Source organism: Gallus gallus, chromosome 12 (genome assembly GCF_016699485.2).
Source record: "Gallus gallus isolate bGalGal1 chromosome 12, bGalGal1.mat.broiler.GRCg7b, whole genome shotgun sequence".
Lineage (NCBI taxonomy): Eukaryota > Metazoa > Chordata > Aves > Galliformes > Phasianidae > Gallus > Gallus gallus.
The window spans coordinates 1,942,309-1,967,004 of NC_052543.1; the positions used below are offsets into that span (position 1 = coordinate 1,942,309).

The 24,696-nt window shown below is 49.7% G+C and overlaps 1 protein-coding gene across 4 annotated transcripts in view; it reads left to right on the plus strand.

Annotated features, from left to right (window-relative positions):
• Window positions 1-4,565: 4,565 nt before the first annotated feature.
• The window catches only part of MAPKAPK3 (MAPK activated protein kinase 3), a 42,074-nt gene continuing 21,943 nt past the window's right edge, over window positions 4,566-24,696 (plus strand). For 2 of the 4 annotated variants that reach the window (XM_025154458.3, XM_040646180.2), the window contains exons 1-2: window positions 4,566-4,865; window positions 5,027-5,352. In XM_025154458.3, coding sequence (XP_025010226.1) covers window positions 5,128-5,352 — 225 coding nt within the window. In that variant the 5' untranslated portion in view covers window positions 4,566-4,865; window positions 5,027-5,127. The remainder of the gene's footprint in view (window positions 4,866-5,026; window positions 5,353-24,696) is intronic. The other 2 variants (XM_025154457.3, NM_001321558.2) reach the window with 1 other exon arrangement.

Below are 24,696 nucleotides of genomic sequence, written 5' to 3' on the forward strand. Positions count from 1 at the left end.
GCTCGGCTCGGCTCGGCTCGGCTCGGCTCGGCTCGGCTCGGCTCGGCTCGGCTCGGCTCGGCCCGGCCCGGCCCGGAGTCTCGCGGCGGCGCTCGGCGCACTTCGCGGAAACGCCTTTGATCCATTTCCAAGAACTTTCCAGGAACGCGGGGCCGCCGCTGCCAATGGGCGCCGCCGCCGCCCGCCGCATGCGCGGGGCTCCGCCCGGGCCGGGCCGAGCGCTGCGATCCCCGCGGTAACCCCGCGTCGCGGTGCGGCTCTGCCGGGGCTGCTCCGAAAGTAATGCCTCCTATTTCATTCTATCGGCCCGCGGTAGAGGAGGCGGATGGCGGTGGGGTGGAGGTAGAAGTCGAACCTTTCCGCCGATGCCCCGCGTCGTTTTGTTGCCCTGTGGCAGATGGCAGCGGAGGGGCAGTCTGACAAAATAGCGTCGTGACATGGAAGTGTGTAGGGAGCGGAGGGACGGGGCCGAATGCCTCCGTGCAGAAAAAACTGGCAACCACTGACACTCGGTGAACTCTGATGGGTCACAGTGGGGCGGTGGGTGCTGCAGTTCAGCAGCGACAGCCGTCACCTCCGCTGGTGCAGGTTGTTACCATGCAGACTGCTGATCGTCGCTGCTGAAAACGCACAGCTAACGGTGGTGGCTGTGTTGAAAAATCGCGTTTTGTAGCTGAGAATTTGATGTGTGAAGCAGCGATGTTGTGTTCGCTGTGTCTGTTGTAGTTTCCACGGAAATAAATAGGAGGCGTTACTTTCGGAGCGACCTATAAAAAAATAAGCACGCAGAGCGGCCCACGTCTGTAGGCATTACCCAGGCAAAGCCGGGAGATGCAGACCTCACGTTCTTCTGGGCCTATCAAAGCCTTTATTTTTCAACACAGCGGTTCCATCCTCCCGCTGCCCCCAGCGCCCCCGTGACCGGAGCCGAAGGAGCGTAGGGCGGCCGTAGCCGCCCTACGCTCCTTCGGCTCCGGTCACGGGGCGCAGCGGGACGGGACGGGACGGGACGGACTCAGGGCGGCTCCCGCGTGCGGTGCCGGCAAGGGCTGCGGGGAGCGGGAGGGTCCCCTCGTACCTAACGGGGCCTCTTTCACAACCTCGTGCTGCCTTGCAGCAGCGCAGCGCGCTCCGAGCCTCCGCTCCGGGGCTGCACCCGGCGTCCGTGCGTCCCAGCGGCGGAATCGGGCTCCACCTAGCGATGTCCTCCGGCCTTCGTGCGCGGGAGGCGCTGCGGGCGGAGGGGCAGAGCCTGCGGGGCAGCGCGGTGCCCCCGCGTTGGGCGGCGGCGGCTTTGCGGGGCCGTCCCCGGGCGCTCTGCAGCACCGCAGCACCACCCGCTGGGCTGCGGCTTCCCGGGGCTGACGGCCGCCGCTCTACCCCTGCGCTGGGATCTCTTTCGGGGAGAGATGAATGCGCTGTGCTCCACTGCAGCAGAAAACGAAGCACCATCTCCTGGCGACAGATGGGAGGATTTATGATGCTTTTGATTCGTGATACAAAGGAAAAAACAAAAACAAAAACAAAAACGAAAACGCTTTGCTTTTCCTCTCTCTGCTGAAATGGGAATCATAGAATCATAGAAAGGCCTGGGTTGGAAGGGACCCCAGGGATCATCAAGTTCCAACCCCTCTGCTGTAGGCAGGACCACCAGCCTCCAGATCTGACCATAGAGCAGGGTGCCCAGGGCCCCATCCAAACTGCCCACGTGGTGCCCGTGTGTCCCTCTGCAGGTGCCCTGTGGCCCAAAACACCCCCAGTGAGTGCCTGTGATGCAGATGCTGGCAGTCAGCACAGCTCTCAGACCCACTGCATCTCCCCACAGTGCTGTGAGGATGGAGTGCTGAGGACCCCCAGGCGTCAGGGCACGGCGTGGTGTAGGGTATGGGTGGCCTCGATACAGCAGTGGGTTCAGGGCTGGGGTTTGTAACTTATAGAAACCATATTATGACTTCCTCTCTTTTCCTTCCTATTTATTTTTATTTTTTTTTCTGTTTGTTTTGCTTTGCTGTGCTGGGTCTGAGGCAGACACCTGCAGAGCAGAACTGAAGGACAGATGCACGGGCCACATTTCAGAGTGCAGCACACACCGCAGCCCAACCTAGGGGTCACACAGCGGTTTCCATTTCCTCCTGTGCATCTCTAGAGAGTCCTGCAGAGCTTCCCTTCCTCCCGCGGCACAGACGCAGCGCTTTCTGAAGAACTTCCTCAGAAATGCACAAAGGATGCCGCGGCCCCACAGCTCCATCCCCACTTCCAGGCTGACAGCACAGAGCACCGCCTGTACAACGCCCCGGGGGAGGACTCACACCGATGGCACCCCGGGGAGGCAGCGTTTCAGAAGAACGTATCACTGCATTTTCAGCTGCTGGTGGCATTTCCCTTACTGCAGTCGATATTGATTTCCTCGAGACACCGCTGTGTGAGGACCAATCCCAGCCCAATCCCTTTTGTCTCAGATAAACTCGGATGAATGCAGCATTCGGGTAGGTATCATTCTCCCAAAGCACGCCGACCCCAAGGATTTGGTGACCCCAGATTTCCTCACTCTCCGCCTGACAGCAAACTGAGATGTTTCATTTCACTTCATTTTTGGTGAGAAATGAGGTATTTCACAGTCTGAACTGGCTTTGATGCCTGATATCGCTGTCACCGAATTGCTGCAGTGTAGGAAAAAGGCAGCAAAAAATACCCAATGAGACAGCCAAAATTAACCTTAGTCACCCAAAGTAACGGTGTTTGAGCCATAAAGCTCTGCACAGAGCAGGTAGCTGTGATACCCAGGAGCAGCAGCTCCTCAGTGAAGGGCTGACTGCCACTGGGGAAGGATCTGTGTGTATGTGGGGGGGGGGGGACGACACTGTTGAGTCATGGCCTGACCCACTGATGGAGCACGTGGGGAAAGGACCCGGTCAGCCCTGGGAGCACAGGTGAAGGCAATTCAGCTGTGTGACTGGAAGGGGTGGAGCCTGACTGCACCCCTCTTAGACCTCAATGAAGGGCTGACCCCTCCTGGGGAAGGATCTCTGGTTGAATGTTCCTCCCTGGTGGAGTATTTTCTGTGAGCCTCAATCTCTGGGAATGGTGAGCACCTTTCCTTTCCCTTTGAAATACCATTCCATCCCCGTTAGTCCCTTTGCTGTTCCGCTCCTGTACTGCCCTTCCACTGTGTTAATCCTTCTGATTGTAACAGTGTGTCGTTGCTGTTGGGTGCTTTTGGTAAAAACAGGATTAATATTTAATGTGCAGTTTTAGGGATTTTTGTGAGGATGAAAGAACTTAGTGCCACAGCGGGTTCTTAGCGTGTAACAATGCTGTGGTTGTTTTTTAACTTCAAAAAGCAAACATCCATAAATAAATAACGTTTTCCTTCCGACTGGAAGCTGTCCCCGGCACCGCCAGTCCTGGGAGGCACAGCAGGGGGAGCTGGGAGCCTTCTGTCCGGAGGAGGCTCAGGGGAGACCTCAGACGTCCCCCTGAAAGGAGGCTGTAGAGAGGTGGGGGTCGGCCTCTTCTCCCGTGGAACAGCGATGGGATGAGAGGGAACGGCTTCACGTTGCCCCAGGGGGGGTCCCCGTTGGATATTAGGAAGAACACCTCTGCTGAAAGAGCGGTCGGGCACTGGCACAGCTGCCCGGGGAGCTGCGGGAGTCAGCGTCCATGGAGGTGTTCCAGGACCGTGGGGATGTGGCACTGAGGGACGCGGGCAGTGGGCAGCTGCGGGGGTGGACGGTGGCACTTGGTGATCTTAGAGGTCTTTGCCAGCTATAATGATTCCAGGGTGTTATGCTTCTGCCTGGCACGGCTGTACACCTTGTGCCCAGACAACCTATCCCACCTATAAAATGACCACAAGGAGGAAGGGAATGTATTTGCTTGCTCTGCATCAGCTGTGGCCATCCTTACAGCGAGGCCGTTTGATCCCTGGGCCGGGGCTGGAAAGGCTTTGTCAGAGTTTCAGGTGGGTGCAATTAGCCCGGGGCCGTATCAGCCGGCTCTGCACGGCGCCTCCGCTCACGGAGGAAGGACGCGGCGCTGCGGGCCGGGCACAGCCCCGTTGGTGCCCCCGGAGCGCTGCGTGGCCCCGCGGCGACCCCCGGCGACCCCCGCCCCGTGCGCTGCTGCGGCCGCTCCTCCGGGCACTGCCGCACGGGCGCGCTGCGGCACCACCCGCGGCCGTCACGGCAGCCGCGCCTCCCCGCCGCTTCCTTCTCCTATTTCCGTCCCCCTTCCCCCTCGTTTTTGGTTGTTTGTTTTTTTTTTCCCACCTTTTTCGTCTTCCATCAGCCGCCGCTGACCCCCGCGAGCCGCGGAGCGCTCTGGGGCACCCCCGGGCACCGCCGCCCCCCCCGACCCGCGAGTGCCTCAGGTCACCTCCACAAAGCACACCCCTCACCCCAACCCCCGGTGTCCCCCCCCCCCTCCCCCCCCCGGGCCGAGCCGAGCCGACGCCGCCCGCGCACCCCGCTGCCCGCCCGCGGTGCTCCCTTGGGGCCGGGGCCTCCCCTCGGCGCGGGGGGCGGCGCGCACCTGCCCGGGGCGGACCCAGGCAGCGCCCGCCCTCCGGGACTCCGCGCCGGGAAGCGTCGGCCGGGGCCGCGCCGCCACGGGCCAGGTAACGTCCTCCGGCGGGGCCCGAACCCCCGGGCCGTGTCACCTCGCGGGGCGGGCCGAGGGTTGGCCCGGGGCGCGGCGCCCGTCGCGTCTCCTTTCCCCCCCCACCACCCCACCCTGCCGAGGGCCGCAGGTGGGGGCTGTCGGCACGGCGCCGGATGGGGGGGGGAGGCCGCCGGGGGTTCTCGGCGCAAAACGAAGAGTCAGCAGCCGTTGCGAGCGCCGGGCTCCGCCGAGGACTTTGGTCCGAGGTTTGGCACGGGCGCGTGTTGCGGCGGGGCAGAAAGTTCTGGGTGCGGGCTGAGCTGCGGGGCGGGGGCCGAACGCTCCACGAGCGCCTCTCCTCCGCTGCCGGTGGCGGTCGCCCCGAGGGGGGCGGCGGGCGGTGGGTCTGACCCCCGTTTGTGCCCAGGACTCGATGGCGGGCGCTGTGTGAGCGGGCCGAGCGCGCCGGGGGACGGAGCGGAAGGGTCGCCCGGTGGGCGTCGCGGTGGCCGCGGGCTGTCGCCTGCTATGGAACGCGATGGAGGAGAGCAGGAATCCCAGCCCGAGAGCCACGTGGAGAGCAGGAGCGGCGTGAAGCCCGTGCCCGGGGGAGCGGCCCACGTCAAGCTAGAGATAAAGAAACACGCCGTCACGGATGACTACAAGCTGTCCAAGCGGGTGCTGGGGTTAGGAATCAACGGCAAAGTGCTGGAGTGCTTCCACAAGGAGACGGGGCAGAAGTGTGCTCTGAAGGTATGCGGGCTATTCCCTTTTATCTTGGTGCTTTGGAGGCGGGAGTTCGCTTAACGCCCTGTCACACTCCTGTTCTGCTGCTGACGTTTCACGAGGAGGGCTGTGAGGTGAGGGATTCCGGCCTGGAGATGCTCGCATTGCTTATGGGGTAGCGGTCTGCCCGTGGGTCTGTCCCAGAATATTCCACGTGAGTGCTGAGGTGAACGTTAGAAGTGGCAAAAGCCTCGCGTTTGTATTTCAGAGATAAAGAGAACTTCTGGGTGTGTGCTGTGAGGAAGGCGCTGGGTTCTGAATGGGCGCGTTATGCAACACTGGGGAATGAAGCTGATTTGGGGCTCTGCAATTCAATAGGCCCGAGCTGGGAAGGGCTGAGGTGCTCATTGGTCTTCAGGCTGCCTTCCCTCTGAAGGCCCTTTGCAGGGCCCTGCCCGATCCCACAGGTGCCCGACTTTGGAAGGATCCCTCTTGGTGTGTTGGAAGGGGCGCTTCCACTTCACTCTGTTATTCTCCTCTTTATCTTTGCAACCTGTTTCTGGAAGGGCACTGCCTGGGAGAGCGCAGGTAATGCCACTACTGGCAAGTAGCTGTGAACTGGAAATGAGTATTTGTACTGATAAACACGAGTTAAATACACAGACTGTTGACTCAGGAACGTGAAACTCACTTGCCTTTTAGCATGTAACCTCGAGGTTTCCTTGATGATTTTAGACCATGTGGTTAAAAACCCAACAAGAAATAAATGGCCCAAATGCAATCCAGGTTGGTGCTGTGCAGCAGGACTGAAAACAGCTGAAGGAAATGTTGTGAGAAGGACGTGGGGGTGTTGCTGAGTTCTTGCTGGAGTTTACCCGGTTAGCTAAGGGGTTTTAGGGTGCATTTCTGTTTCTTGAGCCTCGATAAACATCTGGTGGCAGCAGGACACCTCTGCTGGGCAGCTGGAAGCCAAGGGCTGCCCGTGGCCTTACTTGAGTCAGGTGAGAGCTGCTGTGCAGCGCGGTCCTTGCAGTCTGGTGGCAGAGACTGGAAATACCTGGTAGCTTTGTCTATTGGGGAAAAAAAGAAAAATTCAAACATAAGCTAGAAAAACTTGTCAGAACGTGCTGATTAATGGCCGTGCTTCCAATGCTCTCACTTTTCTTTCTCTCTGTTTTTGTGTTCTCTGCGCGTAACCGACTCAACGTGAGTTTATCGTGGAGGGAAGTGGAAGTTCTGGCCAACAGGGTGGGCAGTGCTGGGGCTTTGCACCTGCCCGGGTTTGGGGCTCTGAGGTGTGATTCTTCATCTGGATCCTTCTGCCTAAATATTCTGCGCCAAGTGGGTTAAACCGAGGTGCTTTCCACATAATTTCCGTACTCGGGGTGCTGTGATGAAGGGTAGCACGCCTTCACCTATTTTAAGATGGAAGTTGCCATTTGGGAGCACAATCCAGTGGAAATGGGAGTGTTCCAGAGCCCATTCCAGAGCTCTGGAATCAAAGAGGAAATCCACTCCCATTCCGCACGGTGCTTTAATTGGATGCTCAGAGCTGGGGAGGGAGAGAAGAGGAGCAAAGCTGCAGTGCTGGCTGGGGAGGAGGGATGTGTAGCAGATCATCTGATCCCAGCTTCCTTTTAGCACTGATTGAGTTGGCCGTTGTTATTATTTTGTTTTCAGAACTTTTAAAATACATGGAAAGCCAAAGCGGGGCTTTGTCGGTCACGTTCAGTATTGCACTGAAATAGCTGTGTGTGCATTGTTCTCCCAGCTGTGCAGTGTGTGCTCTCCTTCCAAAATGGGCAGAAATGCGAAGATGGTTGGGAGTTCCCTAGGGAGTTTAAATGGCAGATTACCACATGCTTGTATGTATTTCTCATTGTTGTGAGCTTAAGTGCTGAAAAAGAAGTTAAATATGCCATTAAGTAATATTGCCAGCAGTCCAGAGAGAACCCGCTATTCTCTCCGAAGATGGTCTAATGAGAAGATTACTCAGCAAGGAAGGATAAAACCTTCCTTGGTTAATTGGAAGGCGCTTGGTTAATTGGAAAGAACATAAAATCTTTTTCCTAGTCCCGGATGAAAGCTTTCAGAGAAGTTTGCCCATTGCTTCTTGTGAAACCTCAACAGGGCCATACAGTTCCCCAGCACCAGGTGGGACTTCACAACACATCAACTGGTCAGAACGCTTATTGTAAATTAAAAAGGAGACTTGGAAAAGTGTTTTTTCAGAGGCAACCTCTGTGTGTGTGGTTGTGTGTAGGGATGGCAGGGCTGTGGCGCTCTGGCCTTGCCACTGCTTGTGCCAATGGGTGCACTGACATCCAGCTGCAGGAATGGGAAGTGAAGGCTGGGGCAGCCTGATCTCACAGGTGGAGAGAGTGGACAGACTGGGCTGCAAGTTGAGCAGGAGGGAAAAAAAGCACTGGGTGATCTTATTATTATTATTATATATTCCCTGGAGGCTGTTTGTGCAGTACCCATTGGTTCTGTTTGTGGAGAAATAGTTCAGGTGAGGGGGAGCTCGCTGGAACCTGCTCCTGGGGAGAGAAACACATCGCTCCTGCTGCTGGAGATGGAGTGCGATAGTCTGTTCCCCTTCACACCAGGCCTGTCCATTAAAGAAGCTTCTGACTTGGCAGATGGCACTGCTTTCTGCCTGCAGGTTTTCTTTTATATGGGAACAAAGCCAGCGCAGCCGGGATCTGGGTAGAAATTACTCAATGGAAGGAATTTTAACTGAGGTACTCGAGAGGAAAGGGCTCGAACAGGCAAAAATGTTCCTTCCCAGAGCCGTGTGTCAGTCCAGCTCTACACGCTGTAATGGGAGGTCCCTGCTGTCAGCTTTCATCTGTGCCCATAATCAGAGCTAGTTAGAGTGTCAGTAATCACTTCAGAGCAGGAGGGCTCAGGACAGCCTCTCAGAGATCCTGCAGGGCTGTGGTTGTGTTCCTGCAGCATTCCATGGCTCAGCTTCCTCTGCTTGGCGATGGGATTTGCCACGCGCTTTTAAAATGTGTTGTCAGCTTTGTTCTGTTAGACTGAAATGCCACACACATTGCTGTCCTGCTGCAGAAAACCTCAGCTGCTTACCGGCACAGGGACGTTCTGGTTGAGCAGTGCTGTTTCCAAACGGAGCGTGCTGTGCTCCAGAAGGGCAGGAGCAGAAACAAAGCAGGTCTGCAGGACCAGGAATGGCCTTCCAGAGGGCAGCTGTGTTTTTTGTCTCTTCCTTGCAAGTAGAAAACATCAGGTCTCTTTCCATCGCCGACCCAGAAACAGCAGCCAAGTGAAATGTAGTCACCTTTATTTCTAGCTTTCCTTTGCCAGCCTTCTCCTTTCTGTTCGCTTTATCTTGTGGGGTTACACAGTGTAACCTCTGCTGCTTTACTGCTGTCCCCAACCTGAGTGTTCTGTGCTGTTCCTCCCGCTGGGAGAGGGGCAGACCCAAGTGGTGGGCTGCCTGCCTGGGTCACTGCAGCTCCTGTCACTTGTCTTCCCACAAAGAACATCCAGCGCTTCATTCTTTCTTGGTTCTGCTCCCTCACTTCTCTATCTTTATTTGTACTAAGTCACACCAGGCGGTGTCAATTTCCATGCATTTGACCTACCTCATTTTAAAGAAAGGTGGTAGAGAGGGCTCTGACAGGGTTGGGATCAAGAAGGGAGAGCTAGAGACTGTTCTGCTCCTGGAGCATTGGTGCGTTCTGCATCTGCCCCTCTCAGGGTTTGGTGGATGGTTCAGGATGTGAAACGTGTTGCGTATTGCTGGCATGCTATTCAGCTTCAGTAAACATGTTGCTGCTTTCCAGGAGAAGAAAAGGAAGGACTGCCTGGACACAGCAGCAAAACAAAGATCTTTGGGGCTTCAGGAAAACAAAGTACGTTGTTTTAGGAGTATTTGGGTCTTTTTGCTAGGAGAACTCTCATGAATAACGGAGTAAGAGTTGCAGAAGGGCTTGTTCCCTAGTACAGCATACACATTATACACCGTGGCTGCCTTGCAGTCATCTGAGGCTTTCAGGCTAAGGCATGGTGTGTAGGAGCAGACCTGCTGGCTTGTAGGTCTTATCCTCTAGGACAAATAGCAGAGAGCTAAGCAATTACCTGCTTCATGGAAAATGCCTGTGCTGGTGAGTGCCAACTACAGCTTGTGTGATTGGCTGATTTGAAGGCAAATAGGTGAAGCCCACTCATTAAACAAAGCAAAAAGCAAACACAAAAATGAACAGGCTCTTTATCCTTTAGCTTCAAGGAACTTTTAGTGAATGATATAAATGATGATAATAGAGTAGGAGTCTCTACTACAATCCACGTGAGTATTAGCATAATGTTGTACTCCGGCAAGAGCTGGTAACAGAAATTCTGCATGGAATCATTACCACGCATAGGACTACACGGAGGGATGTGGGTCTGCTTTCCAGAGTGGAATTGCTATGGAGGAAACTGTTCTGCATCACCTTAATTTCATTTAGTCTTGGGCTGTGTTTCTGCCTCTCACTCAATTTTCCTGTTTCTAATTAAGTTAAATAGCACTGCATCGCATAAGTTAATTGCTGGATTGTCTGTTTTCAGCTTGTTTCCCCTGAAGTCAGCTCAGCGTTGCTCGCTAACAGGAGACTTCGCAGTCAAAGTATTTGTTTTGCAAGTTACTGTAATAACTGGTACTTCTAAAATACCCCACTCATTGCCTCAAATAAAATGGTGATCAAGGAAGAGAATGCAGTGTTTGAGAAGGCAATGCACATGGGGAAAGTGGAGGTTATTTTAGGCTGATGATTGATTGTAGAATAGGAAATGTTATCAAGCATCTTGGATGCTGTATATTGCATTTTTAGAAGAGAAGAGGGGTTATACCAGATCAGGAATGAGCCATTTCAACATTTTTAGAACAAGGAATGCTGTACTAAGCTACAGCTGTGCTGGGAATTCAGGAGAACCAAGTGTAATTGTTGGCTTGGCTTTGTGTGGGGTGCAGGAGCTCTTGCTTTGCAGGAGTGATGGTGTATTTCAGGAGGAAATTAACATTCTAAGTGACATTTTCTGTAGTTCCCTCTTACCTACCATGTTTCCTGCAGCCTATTTATACTGGTTTATCTCATGCTACAGTAAATTCAGCGTCAGTGACACAGCTGAGTATGAGTAATAAACTCCAGGAGCTATGTGTTGGTAGATCAAAGACAGATACGGTGTAGAATATGAGTTCAGAAAAGTTCTCGTTGAATGGCAGTCCCTGGTGTATGGAGGAGTACCTAAAATATGGATAGCATGAGGCTGGGCCTTGAATCTTATCCTTTGGTGCCAATCTTGGTAGGCATTACGTAAATATGCATAAAATACCAAAAATAACATTCAGTCGATTAAAAAATGGGTCATTGCTGCTGCAAGAATTGTTTTTAAACCAGTGAGTCATCCAAGGCTTGAGCCTTTCAGGCCCGAGTCTTTGTGCATTTGGGTTTGAGTCTGGCATTTGGGCCAGAATGGCACCTTCCAGAGTGCCAGTTGGACTAGTGATTTTGGAAGAGGTGGTCGTCATCAATTTGCTATGATTATCTGCCATTCTTGACTGCTCTTCCTCCTTATTTGAAAAACAGCAAATGCTTTTCTTAAATGTATACATATGTATGTATGTATGTGCTTGGTCTGAAACAATTAAACACACCTGGAGTAAATTCCTTCTAGGTTCAATAGCAGTTCATTAAGCCTACAAAGTTCAAGCTGAAGGGTAAGTGCTCTAAAACCATTAAACCATCTCATGAAACGAATGACAATGGCACCACTTTGCACTGGCAGTGCTGTCTTCCCATTGACTAGCAAGGTGGCACAAGTTGTACCCCAGCTTGTGTAGCAGCAGAGCCCTGGCAGGTCCAGGTGCATTCTCTGCCTTCGCCCCAAAGATCTGAGAAGGTGTTGTAGATATGAGCCTTATTTCTGCTGGGAAGAAGGTGCTGAAAGGCAGAGTATGCACATGTGGTGATCAGGCAGCACTCATCACTGGGCTCAGTGCCCCCTCTCTTTTGTCTCTTTCCTTTAGAGTCTAAATCCTTCTGTTCCACTTAACTACAAGAAAACCTTGCTGATTCATGCCAGCTAGAGGTCTCATTACAGGTAACTGGATTTTGGAAATTAGCTTTATTGCAAAGGAATTATTAGGAAGAATTGTGAAGTCCATCCACCAGTCAAGTGCGCTTCAGCCTCATCTACTTACAGTGATGCCATCAGTATCTTCTATAATTTGGAAAGGACCAAGACCTCACCTGAATGCCGTGGCTCATGCACGTGTTTTCCCTTGGTATGTTTTTCTCCATATGTGCTAGCTCCCTGTGTAAGAGCAGCCCTGTCTGACAATGAGCTACTCGTGGTAGCCTGCTGCCAGCTAAATCTCAGCAGAAAAAAAGAGAACTTCTTCATGCTGTGTTAAAGTCATGGGCAGCATGGGGAAGAAAGATGTCATTGGGAGCAAGAGTCAGTGTGAAACTGAGAAACTTCTTCAAGGGATCTTTTGGATGTGAAGGCTGTGCTGTGTTCACTTCTTCACTGTACGTGATAATTTAGAAAGGAAAAAAAGGGTTGTTTATTTGATTTCATGATCATACACAACATGTTGCATCCCCAAGTGCCTTTGCAGGTACTATTTGCTTGACCTTGGAAAAGTTCCTGTTTCTTGTATGATACGTATGTTTCCTCATTAAGGAGTTTTCCATGTCAAATGTCTTTTTACAACACCAGATTTTAGGATCGTGGGTAACATTCCAATAGCACCACTGCAGCAGGGTTGTCTGAGCCATGTGCTCTGTGGCTCGTGTACTGTAAGAAGGTGTCATGCATGGGAAGGGAATGGCAGCGTGGAAGGAACAACCCGGTTACTCACTTGGAAACCGTGAGAACTCCCCATTGCTGCCAGTGAGAGCTGGCGGCCTGGGCTGTCTGGATCGGGGCATAAGAAATTGTGTGGATTGTGGTATTTTGCACAGACTTCCTAAGTATTTAAGATGATTCAAAGCTCCCTAAATGAGATTAAGCTGCAATGCTCCAGCGTTTTAATGCCTCGGGGGCGAAGGGGGAGAGAAGTCTTGCTCCGCATATAAATCATGCATGGCCTCCTCGCTCCTGAGTCCTTGCAACGTGTGGCGTTGTGTGCTGAAGCTTTCCTGACCTGTTTTAAGAGGAAAAGCAAATAATACAATCATGTGAAATTAAATTTCTCCCCAGAAGCGTTGGTTTGCTGAATTGCTTAAAAAAGAAATGAAACGAGCCATCCCGAGCGTGCCATCTTTGCTGAGTGATTTCAGACGCTGGGGCTGAGGAGCCAATCTTATTCAAGTCGCACTGTTCACAGCCCTTAAATCTTGCTGTTCCAGCTCTGGCTCTTCTCCACGGGCCTTTTCCCAGGGTGGTTTTCTCTGGAGGCTGCTGCTGAGCCTGACAGCCTGGGGGCTGAGGGCAGATTTGTGGGCCGTGCTAAGGGAGAGCTCTGAAAAACCCTTTTGTTTGTTGTTGTTCGGGGGTTTTGGTTTGGGTTTTTTTTTTTTTTGAACAGCTTTTCTAAAATAGGTAAAGTGTAAGTGTCGGGGCGTGGGGTGACTCATGCTGTTCGTGCAGGGAGCTTTCTGTGCTGAGATTTTGGCTGGGGTGAGCAGTTTGCCAAGGTGTGAGTCAGCAGGGCGCAGGGGTTTGTAACCATGGCCAGTTTCTGCTCTGCCAGGGGTTGGACTGGGCTTGGTTTTGATTTTAGAGGAGGGCAGTTCAGTCTGTGCTGTGCAGCACTCCCTGAGGCCTTGGGACCAAACCGGCCGTGTGTTTTGGGCATGGAGTCCTTCCAGCCCATGCGCAGCGTTCTGAGGCCTGGCGCTCAGCACTGCCAGCGTCCTCCTCGCTCCTGGTTCCAGCGGTGAGAATTACCATCCCTCCTTGGTGTGCCTGGTGAAAAATCAAGCATCTTGTTGTTAAGGATGAATTTCTCTCAAGGCCTGATTCCGTCCCCGTACGTGGCTTCTCCTCAATGTGGCTTTGTGACAAGCAGTCTGGTTGCCACAGCAACAGGGCCGCTGCCACCAGGGATGTCCCTGCTCCAGGCAGAGGGCCCTGCTGCTGCCATGCCACAGCACAACGTCCCCTTTGTGGCTGCACAGAGCAGAGGCCTCGTGCTCGGCTCTGCTCCCCACTTCCAGCCCAAGGCTGACACGGGGCAGCAGGACAGGCCGATGGCCGCTCCGTGCCTGGGAGCTTCCTGCCCTTCTGCTCATCCTTCCACCTCGCCCAGCAATGGGAAGCCAAAAGAAGGCCTGCTCCAGTTTGGGGTTTTCTGAGGCGCCCACCCCTTAGGATGGGGTCGCTCCTATTGCACCTGAAAAACTGTGCTGTGAGGATGCTCAGCGGGCTGGAGCACCTCTCCTGCAAGGACAGGTTGAGGGAGTTGGGGTGTTCAGCATGGAGAAGAGAAAGCTTCAGGGAGACCTCAATGCGGCCTTCCAGTACTTGAAGGGAGCTTATAAACAGTTGAGAGAGTGACCTTTTTCCACTGTCTGATAGTGATAAGACAAGGGGACGTGGTTTATACTAAAGGAGGGGAGATGTTAGGGGGAAATTCCTTGCTCAGAGGGCAGTGAGGTGCTGGCAGTGCTGCCCAGAGCTGTGGGTGCCATCCCTGGAGGTGCCCCAGGCCATGGAGAGGCCCTGGGCAGCCTGAGCTGGGGGGCAGCCAGCCCATGGCAGGGGTGGGGCTGGGGGCTGCGAGGTCCCTTCCAACCCAACCACGTTGTGGTTCTGTGCAGCTTTGATCTCCAGAAGGCATCTCCCTGCTTGCAGTGTGTTGCTACAGTAGGTGTATGGAATCCTCCAGACCAAGCACAGGGAGGTGGAGCCTTGCTCTCAGCCCTGGGTAGTGCCTTTCACTTGCATAATAGTTTCATGTAAGGTGTGTCTTCCTGGACAAGTTGTTCTTGTCTAAACTAGGGTGTAAACATAAAGTGCAAGAGGTTTTTCACAGCGCCTATTCATATTCCAGTCTTTTTTTTTCCTCTTGTGAAGGTCAGGGCTGGAGAACACTTCTCTCAGGCTTGGCCTGTGGAAATGCAAACAGTCTAACGCTGCTGGAATTTTTTTCAGACGTTTTCTACTGCTTATTTTCACCTTTAATAGAAATTACAGTGAAAAGCAGCTGCTGACAGCAGTTCATTCCATTTAACCAGAAGCTGAAACTTCAAAGAAAGGGGAAGTTAATGCTTTAAGCTGGCTCAAACACACAATGAAATCGTGTATCCAAATGCTGATATGATTTTAATTCAATTTTTGGATTCCTATTAATGGCTTTTAAAGACTAAGCTTTGTAGCTGCATTTAGAAAAGAACTGCAACCCGCTTTGGGAGCTGGCTGTATTCTTGCTGTTCATTTCTATTGCTCTCGTAGCAAATATCTGGCTCTGTCCTGGAGTTCGTGGTGCAGCCATTCTTACAAAGGGCAGAATCTGTGGATTTTGTTCAGGTTCCAGTCCTGTCTGCTGGAATTGGGTGTTTTACCAGAGCTGTCAGGATTGGCTGCGTGGGTTTCCACTTGCCTTTCTTTTTTTGGAAGCCAACAAAGTGACTTTTCAGGATTTCCAGCACCAAAGGAGAGGGAAGCAGACTGATAAGTGAGAGTGCTGAGTGGGGAAAGGGCAGTTTATTTGGAAGCAGTCTCAGTTCTGGTGGATTGGTTATCAGTGGAATTTTCCTCCAGTCTCCCAGCTCCAGAATGACTTTTTGCTGATACTGAAACGCAGTGATTGAAGGTGTCCAGAAGGCAGAGGGAGGTGAGAGTGACTTCTGGTTCCAGTTGCACTGCAGGGCCCCATGTTGCAGGCACGCCTCTGTTTGGCAGGTGAGTGTGGCTGCCTTGACTTGAGCTGTGGCTGCATGCCTGTTACCATTGAAAAATGGGGCACTGCACTCAAGAGCTACAGAAACCAACCTCTTGCCTCAGGAGGAGAGAGGAGAAAACAGCGATGTATGTTATTGATACAAGGCTTTATACAAGAGCAATCAATTCTGAATCTTTCCCACTTCTCTGCTGTCTGAATTATTGCTGGGGAGGTGTGAGGGAGGGTGAATGATTGCTGTGTTGTATCTTTGCACAAAAGCCAAGTCACAGGGGAAGTATGGAGAAAGTTCTCACAAGTGCTGGTTCAACACAGCATTAATTCTTTCTTGCTTAGATCAAAATATCCCCACTTGGCTATTGGTGTCTCTCTGACTCTCTTGACTATAGCAATATGAGCTAATAGGTGTAGGGCTGCTTCTGTTGCAGGTTTTTGCCTGCATCCTACTGGCAAAGGAGCATGTTTTGTGGGAGGGTGTTTTTGGAGAAGGAGAATGGTTTGAGTTTGGAGCATGAATGCAATTGGTGTGAGCACAGGCTGTGCAACAGTCTTCTAAGGAATGGATAGGAAAAATATCCGTGCTGCTGCTGAGCATGTTTTCTTTCACGTTGTCTTTCCCATCCATCCTAAGCACCAGAGGTCACGAAGAAGTTTGTGTTCTCTGTGTATTTGTGTTTATGAACCTTTCTAAACTGGAACATCTGAGCCCATTCAGCACGCTATGATGTTGTAGTGAGTGCTGAACAACCATTTTCTAATGCAGGTCTTGTGTGTTCCAAATGGGATCGCTTCTCTCTTTGACCTCTCTTTGAGATGCTCTGACGTGGTGGCCCATGGTGGTCATTTCTGTCATCTCAAACTGGTCTCCTGGCCTGCGTTTCAACAAGTTGGAGTAGGAACAGGCTGGGTTGCTGTAGGGGCATTGTGAACATCTCTGCTACTCGTTGGCTTCTTACATGTGCGAGGCACACTGCCTGCATCACAGAGTGATACCGCAAAGCTTCGTATTAAAAAATGAATAACAGTAATGTGTTCCATTTCAACTTGGTTCCCTGCTGTGCCAGGGATTACCAGTAGACAACTACATGTCATTACTCCCTTCTTTATCTGCACGAGGGCATTTAATGCTTATTTTCCTTGGTTGAGATGAGCACTGCTAATATATTATTAATATGAATTAAGGTTCTGTTTAATGATTAGTTCTTATTACCCAAAGGTTCCTCATTTCTCTGAAGCGTGAAGTATTTCAAAACTCCTTCGTTCATCCGTTCTGTAAGAGTTCAGCAGAGTAGAGCTCCCACCATTTCAACTACATGACTTGAAATGGTTCCAAGGAGGCACAACCTTTCTAATAGTGCTGTGTACATTTTGCTGCATGATCATATGGAAGTCTGTGCCGATGTTTTGCATTTCATGGTATGTTTGCTCAGAGTGGTTGTAGTTTCTGCTACAAAACCCACAGGGATTTTCTTTTTTTTCTTTGCTTTTTAAAAATGGTTTAATTTGCAAAGCATTTTCCTAAATAAATAAATAGAACCCTTTGCAAATTCTGAGCTTTGTGTTGCAATGGACTGGTCGCTAATCACTGCTACTGCAAACTTAGGAGCAATTATCTCTTTTCTAGTTCAGTATCATGTATCGTCAGTAATGGTTTATAACTGACTGCTTATTTCGCAGGGAATACGTCTAGCCCAGAACCTGGCCAAAATCAGTATTTGGGGACTTCTGTCATCCTGCTCTGTGCCTGGGAGATCTTCACCTGCAAATACTCACAGTTTTGTTCTTTCATTCAGTTTCTGCCATGCTTATTGACTTTCCTCTTTTGTAATCCGGGCAGGGGGTTGATTCCCTCTTCTGCTGCCCCCACCTTCTGCTATTCATTTTCTGGAAGGATTACGTTTTAACTGCTAAATGTCAGTAAATGTCAATTTTTCCCTTCTACCCCAAAACTTCTATTTCATTACTTTCCCTTCATGTAATTTTTAATAATCCCTGAGACATCTCTGCAATTTTTCCATTTTTCTTCTCTCGGATCCATTTAGCAGTCAGTAAATAGAAACTGCACTTGTGGATTGTGATTAAGTTTATTGTTAATCTTTTTCCAGAGTGCCAAATCTGAGGGGTTTCAGTATGTATTTTTCATTTAGTAAGACATATATTGAAGAAAGAAGTGAAAATGCTTTCAAAATAAACATTTACAATTGAACTTTTTCTGAGGCCAGGTAGAAGTGTATTAGTGCTGTGCAGAAGCGTATTACTGCTCTGTTCTGTTCTCTCTCTATAGTTGATATGTTCCCCAATCAGTTTTAAAAGATTCTCTTTTTTTTTAACTAGTTATATGTAAGCTGTCGCGTAAGATTGGCATGTCTTCTGTTTTCTGAAATAAAAGGGGCAACATTTATATTCCTAATAAAAAAAGGGAGCAAATAAGCATTAATTACTAGGAACAGTAGCCCACCAGAGGCTGGTTAGTAAGCACACATTTACAACACAGTCCAGCTTGTTGGAAAGTCACTCAGAAATGCCTTTCTTCCTTTTTCCTGGAAAGTCTGACCGAGTTTGGCTTGAATTAGGAATTCAGTTTTGACCTTATATTTGTTTTCCCACTGGCTGCAAAAATAGCAGTCAGTCAGCATTGCTGTTTCCAGGAGGTAGTCAGGCTTGTGTGTGTAATGTAAATCCTGGATATAGGAAAAAGTCCTGAAATAGATGGTGTGCTGCTGCTGCCATTCAGTGCAACTGTTCTGCGCTTCTGGTGCAGCAGACCCTGCAGCAGCCCAGGTTTCTGCGATGTTATATTGGACCCTTGAGGTATGTGTTCCGATTCCAACATTCACATTTTCCTGCATATCTGCACCAGTTTATAATTTCTCTTAAATCTGCCATATGTGTGAGCAGAAAAAATTGGTTGCATGAGGCTTTGACTCAGCAGAACGTACCGATCATTGAACCATTAAGGTTGAAAAAGACCACTGAGATCACATAGTCCAATCATCAACCCATTGCTACCACGTCTACCAACTGTGTCCCTCAGTGCCACAACGGACTGTAGTGACTTTCAGTTTTTACTCTGTTGAAGGAGGTGAGCAGTCAGAAAAATGAATCGAAGTTATTGATTGATTTTAATTATTATCAACCAAAATCTGAGTGATGGAAAATTACATCTTGTTTTTGAAAAGCAATGTAGTACTATGAAACTGTGTGATATAATGGTGAAAGACAGATTCTGCCTAGTTTTAATCATTGAGTTGAGCAGGCATCAACAGACCCAGAGATTCTTTTTGTTAACCATTTAAATCTTGAAGGATGCCTTTTTATCTTGGAAGACTACACCCAGTCTCACTAGAATAAAGGAGCATGGATTTGAACACAGGTTATAGCAAATGATAAAAGATGCTGGGGGTTGTGTCATCTCGATTCCTCTGTCTTTGTAAATGATTTTCAAGTAGAAACAAAAGGGACAACGTAATAACAGAGAAAAGTAATGGGTATGATGCCCTGAGCTCAGCAGGAAGGTGACAACATGCAGCTATCCGGAAGGTGGGAGGAATAGGCAGAAACAAAATACTGAGGACAATGCAGGCTAATACTTGAGTACAGGATTATTCCTTTTGGGATGGATTAATGGCAGCACAGCAGCCTATCGGAACCTTCCATGCAGCTGCACTTGGAGTCCCTCAGCTGTATCTAGTGCATCAGGGTTCATCTGATTCACTAGAGAATAATGCTCATGTTGCAGCCACTTCATGTGTGGATGTAAGCAGCACCTGCACCCTGTGGAATTCCACGTTGAGAGAGTGGATGGAGGGAAATGGGGGAAGCATCCACTATGAGTTGTTGCAAGAGAAGTTCATTCTGGATGATGGATGCTCACAAGGGTGAGCAGTGATGAAAGCTAAATATATAAGGCTTGAAGACAGCATCAGAAAAAGGCATCTCAGTTAAAATAGTGATCACTCTTCTGATGTCATCAGCTTCTCGGGCGCTAGCAGAGTTAATTGTAGAACGGAGCAAAAATAGCCAACAGCCATTGTCCTTGCTCACACAAACTATCTGTTAAGAGAAGTGTTTATCGCAGCGAAGGCATCAAGACTGTGACTAATGTCAGTCCTGTGCAAAAGGAAGAAAATAGAACTTGGGAAAAATGCTGATCTCGTCGGATCAATGAGGAGCACTCTTAGCAGGGGCTGCTGTTTTGTCTCTGGAAGGAGGCAGAGGTGGGCTGTGACAGCACACGTATCTGCTCACAGGGTCTCAGCCCACGCACTGGTGCCATGGCCTTGGTCTACTTGCCTGTTCTTGTTTTGGTACCCGGCCAGACCTGAAGGTTGGTGTTTCCTGGGCAAGAGTTGTTTTGGCAGAAATTGTTCAACTGTTTCCAGTGATAAGGCTAAAAGAAAAATAATAGTTTGCCTGCATAAAATGCAAATTAAATGCCTAGTGATTTGTTTGGATTTGAAGTGTATGGAGAGTTCAATTTCATTCTAAGACTGAATTTCATTCCAGAATGGGGCAGTGTCACCCTTAATCATTCCAAGTTCAGCTGAATTCTACATCTTTAATGGTCTGTGGAGATGTGTTCTGTTCTAACAGCTGGCTCCAGGTTAGGCTGGGTGCAGAGATGGGAGTAATAAATGTGTGCAGAGCAGAGGGGTCAAGGCTGAGGAGCTGCAGACCAACTCCAACACAGAGTACTACATCTTTAACTGTGACTCTCCTGGACAGATACGAGTGTCGCAAAACCATCACATTTTCAACTGTGTTTGTATAATTTGCATATGTTGACTTAAAATCATAGAATCTTTAAGGTTGGAAAAGACCACTGAGCTCATCTAGTCCATCCAGCAACCCATCCACCTGTGCCCCTAGGCCATGTCTCCCACCACGCTGGCGAGAAATGAATCCCATAATCTCCCAGACTCCTGGTTGTTCTCTAGCCATCAGGTAGCTGGGAAAGCCTTTGGTATAAAATGTTGTGCACTTTGTTTACCTGTATTTTTAATAGTATTTGTACTGTCATTTGCTGTTCTTTGTGTAAGTGAGAGGGGTCTGTGTGGTACGTAGGTGAGTTTTAGTCCTGTGAGTAAATCGTGGGGGGTTATTAGTATGAAGATGCACAAATGGGTTTGGTCTTGTCAGGATTGGTTTGTTGTTGGAAAACAAACAAACTTGAACTGCTGGACAATCAGTGTCTCTCACGTATGCCCAGGCTCTTTCCTAAAGTGCCAGTTTAGGGGTGGGAAACAGCACCCAGGTGTAAACGTCAGCATCCGTGCTGCGTGTGCTCTGGCCCTCTTGCTTGTGGTGTTTTCTGCCCCATGTCAGCCTATTTCAGTGCACAGGCAGAATGACTGGATTGCTGGATGTCTGGCTTCAATAGCTGCTTTCGTTGTCCTTGTTCCGTTTATGGCCACAGCTTCTTTGTTTCAGGTTATTCAAGACCTACTTTGAAAATGTTTTTTTTCATTTCCTCCTGGGTATTTATTGTGGTGCTTTCAGTGCAATGCCTGGGTCTGTGTTATTTTCAACGTTGCTTTAAGATAAGTGTATATTGTTCCTCTTTTGCACGTGAGGAGTAGAGGGCTGGGATACCCTTCTAGGAGTAACAGTACCCACTGGTTTCTAGGAGCTCTGTTTGAACTATATGAGTCAGGGGTGGCTTAATGATGGGTTTTTGTTTGTGTTTTGATGAGGTAAACCAGAACTGCTGCTTGGTTCAGCTGGCTCTCTGAGTGTTGCATGGGACATCAGAAAGGAACAGGAGGAGAGTCTATACTTTGAGAATATCCATGTTTTGAGAGTAGCATTCAGCAAGACCCTTCTTTGTTTTCATAAACTCCTGCCTCTCCCATTGCGCCTTCTATTTTCTATGAGAGGTGGAGAGGAGGTGAGAGAGGCTGCAGCAAGCTGATCCCATTGCTCTGCACTCCCATCTACGCTGCAGTTGGGTTCAGGTTGGATGGAGCTGAGGAGGGAGGAACAGCATGGGGTAGCACTGCACTTAATGCATCCCTGCAAAGGGGGCAATTCAGGTTACTCAAGCAGCCTTAATCCTAGAATTCATTAATGTTAAAATGTCTAAAATGACAAGTCAAATGGCATTTGGCTTTTAAGTATCACAGAGGTCTGTGGAGAGCAAGAACGAGCTGAAAAAGAACCATTAGTCTATCTGCCACGTTTTGTTTATTACATTTTTATTGATGGAGTGTTAAATGGTTCAGAGAGAAAGCAATGTAAAGAAACAATAGAATAATGGAATGACTGAGTTCTGCTGTGTGCACGGAACTAACGTTATCGCGATTCATTACAGCCTCTCTTTGTCTGTGTTGGAGTTTCTGAAACAATCTGTGCTGGAAGCACCGCACCATGATAAAGCACAAGGAAAGTGACATCCACAGAGGCTCTGTACCAGAAGACGATCCCTGTGTCCAGTGTCTTGGTGGCAGGAGGAATGTGCAAAGTGGGGAATTCGGCTTTCAATCATTTTCCTCACTTTGTTTAGCAGAGGTTACCTCATTTCCTGGAGCACATCAGTCCCAGGCTGTGCACCGCCTGCACTTCGGTACCAGTGCTGCTGGGCATCTGCGGTGGTTACAGCAAATGCTGCAAGTCATCCTGGGGAAAAATAAGCTGCACAGGCCGCGTGCTCCCTTGTAACTTTTAGTGGCGTGGTTTTGACAGCTTAGCTATGCGGAAGAATATTAATGGGTCTGCAAAAATCTTGAACTCGCAGAGCTCGTGTGCTGTGAGCAGCGAAAGGAGCCCATGTTAGGGAGTTGTAGGAGAAGCAGTGCGGGCTGCGCAGCGTCAGCTCGACATGGGCTGGGGTGGGGGGGACGGGGCAGGGCTGGCCATGGGCTCTGCTTTGTGTCATGTGTGCTGGTAGGGCTGCACCCCACCAGTACTTAGAGACAGGACACCTGAGCTGCGGGTACAGTGTGAAGCTTACACTGAATGCAATAGGTTCTGATCACGAGGGAATCTCTGATAACTGTATTTATTTACGGGCTGACAGCGTGGGGATTGGCAAAGGTGGGCAGAAGAACGTAGCTACAGACTGTGTGCAGGTTGATTGGTTGGGTTTGGTTTTATCGTTTTTTGGAAGGTTTGCGTAGTCAGAAGAGATGATATCTCGCGTGGCCTAGGTGAAATCTGGGCTGAGCACTGCTGCAAGAATCTACGATGCTGTGGAGTATTTCTAGTTGAGAAATCTGTGTCCTTTAGGTAGGACAGCATCTGTGCTGAGTGGAAGCTCAGAGTTCATCTCCAAAGTGCCAGGAAGCACTGCTGGCTCCTGGGATTTAGTTGTGTTTCTCTCTTTGGCTTCTGACAGATATTTGTTGCTTTTGATTCCTTCTGCAAGGTATCTAAGACAACTGGGTGGGAGTATCTACCAGGGAACAAAGCCACCACATGCCTTGCAAAACAATGGGGGTTTGTGGCTCTGCTGTTCGTTACATTTACTTTTGGTTTAGTTTAGCTTCTATAAATAAGTGCTTAGTGCAGATATGAACCCGTATGCTTCATAATGTCCAGTCGGTTTTGTAATGCGTGAGTGAGCGTGGATCTCTCTTTAACAATACTGAGCCCGTCAATAAGGGTTTTTATGGGAGGAAAAGGGGGTGCTCCGTTGTGGTGTATTCTATATTGGGGTCATGAAAAATATGCCTCTAGTAATGGGAGCAAACATCCAGACTTCAGCCCTGTTTCTGCAGCCAAACCTAATTCCATCTCTCTCACAAGGCAAGAGAATTTTTTGTTCTGCTGTAGAGGCTGAAAACCCTTTATGAGAAATTGCCTCAGTAAGCTTGTCACGGAGTTACGGCAGAGCTCTGCTCCCATTCTCCAAGCCCCAGGTTCTTGTGCTCTTTCCACCTAAAGCTCTTGGGGATAAACGAGCTGAGATGCACGGGAGCGGTGCTCATGTAGCATTCCTTTGGGAAATGGGCAGTAGTAATTTTCTAGTGGTGCTCGCGTGTTTTGGAAATGAAGTGCAGCTGTCACACCCACTGGCAGCTCTGTGAGTCCTGGTGTGCAGCTCCCAGTGCACACACAACTTCTCTTATGACTGTGGGAGCTGTAAGGATCCAGGTGGTGAAGTGGGAGACTGACTTAAGTCAGGCACTGCGAGGATCCGGCACCCAGACATAATGGACGGATCCCTTGTTGGTTATCTGGTATGTGAATACAGGGTTACTTGGTGGTTTTGGTACAGAAGTTCTTTCCAGGACCTAAGAAGGCATTTATAGCAATCAGGTGTGTATCTTCACGTGGAAACTTAATTTTGGCTAAAATAGTTCTAGTTTTGCAGCCAGGGATGCGGCTAGTGATGGATAATTATGAGTTCGGGCAATGCAAGTCCCTCTTCCTCCATGTTCAAAATCTCACACTATGGGAATAGTCAGCTGCTGGGGGGAAGCCAAGGCTTCAGGAGCTGTAGGGTTCAGTGTGTTAAGGTTCAAATAATGCCACCCATTCATCTTGTGACACATCTGATGACAAAGACAAACCAAGCATTGATTTCTGAAGGTATTACAAGTGGTATGCTTTGGAAAATGTTGCGTGGCCATATGTGAATAAACACTTGAGCACGTTTGGCAATAGGATTAATACAGGAAAGTTGAGATTAGCAGCACCTGACAGGTCTTGGACAAAATCCTGCATACGTGACAGGTATCCTCCAGCTCTTCTGGAGTGCTGTATGATGTCCCAAATCTGCAAATTTCCTATCCCTTCCTGTTTGCACCTGGAGATCTGTCTCCGTGATGGGAAGAGCATCATGGCTGAGCGCCTTCCCCTGTGCCGCTGTCTCCAGCCAAGCGTTGGCCAGCCCTGCTGGGGGACCAGGCAGCCTGCTTCCCCACTAGCACAGCCTTGAGACAGGTGTGTTTTCCTGATTCTCATTGCCTCGAAAGCCATTTGTGCTTTTCTGGGGTGACTGCTTCCATATTCTGATGTCACTTAAAATCAAGCAGGTGACTTTAGGCCAGAAAGACCTGCCTGAGTCCCTTTTCTCCATTCCCCCAGCTTTCTCCCTGCCTCTCCAGCCCTTCCTGAAGCCCAGACTTCTCTCTTTCAGGCACACCAGCTTGTGGAAGTGAGCCAGCACTGCAGCATGCCCTGAGCAGGTACGCTGCAGATGACGCCTTAGGAGAAGGAAAGGGATATATATTCCAGCTCAGAAAAATGGCAAGAGTGGGAATTCCTGGGGTGGTTTTTGTTCAGTGCTGTTTTTGCCAAATCTCAATTTTTCTGACCTGTGTGATGCCACTTTAACGGAGGCATCAAAACCTTAAACTCCCAAATATTGTTGGGATCCGCCTTTTGCATGCGTGGTCATGAGGCAGTCAGCACAACCCAGCAGTGGAGAAGAAACCTGTTCAGAAATATGAAGGAAATGCCCTTGAATTTGGGGAAAAAACGAGCAAACAAACAAACAAAAAAAAACCCACTTGATTTAGGCTGTTCTGTTCTATCTTTGTGGTGTCTGACTGCTTTCCTGTATCTGAACACAG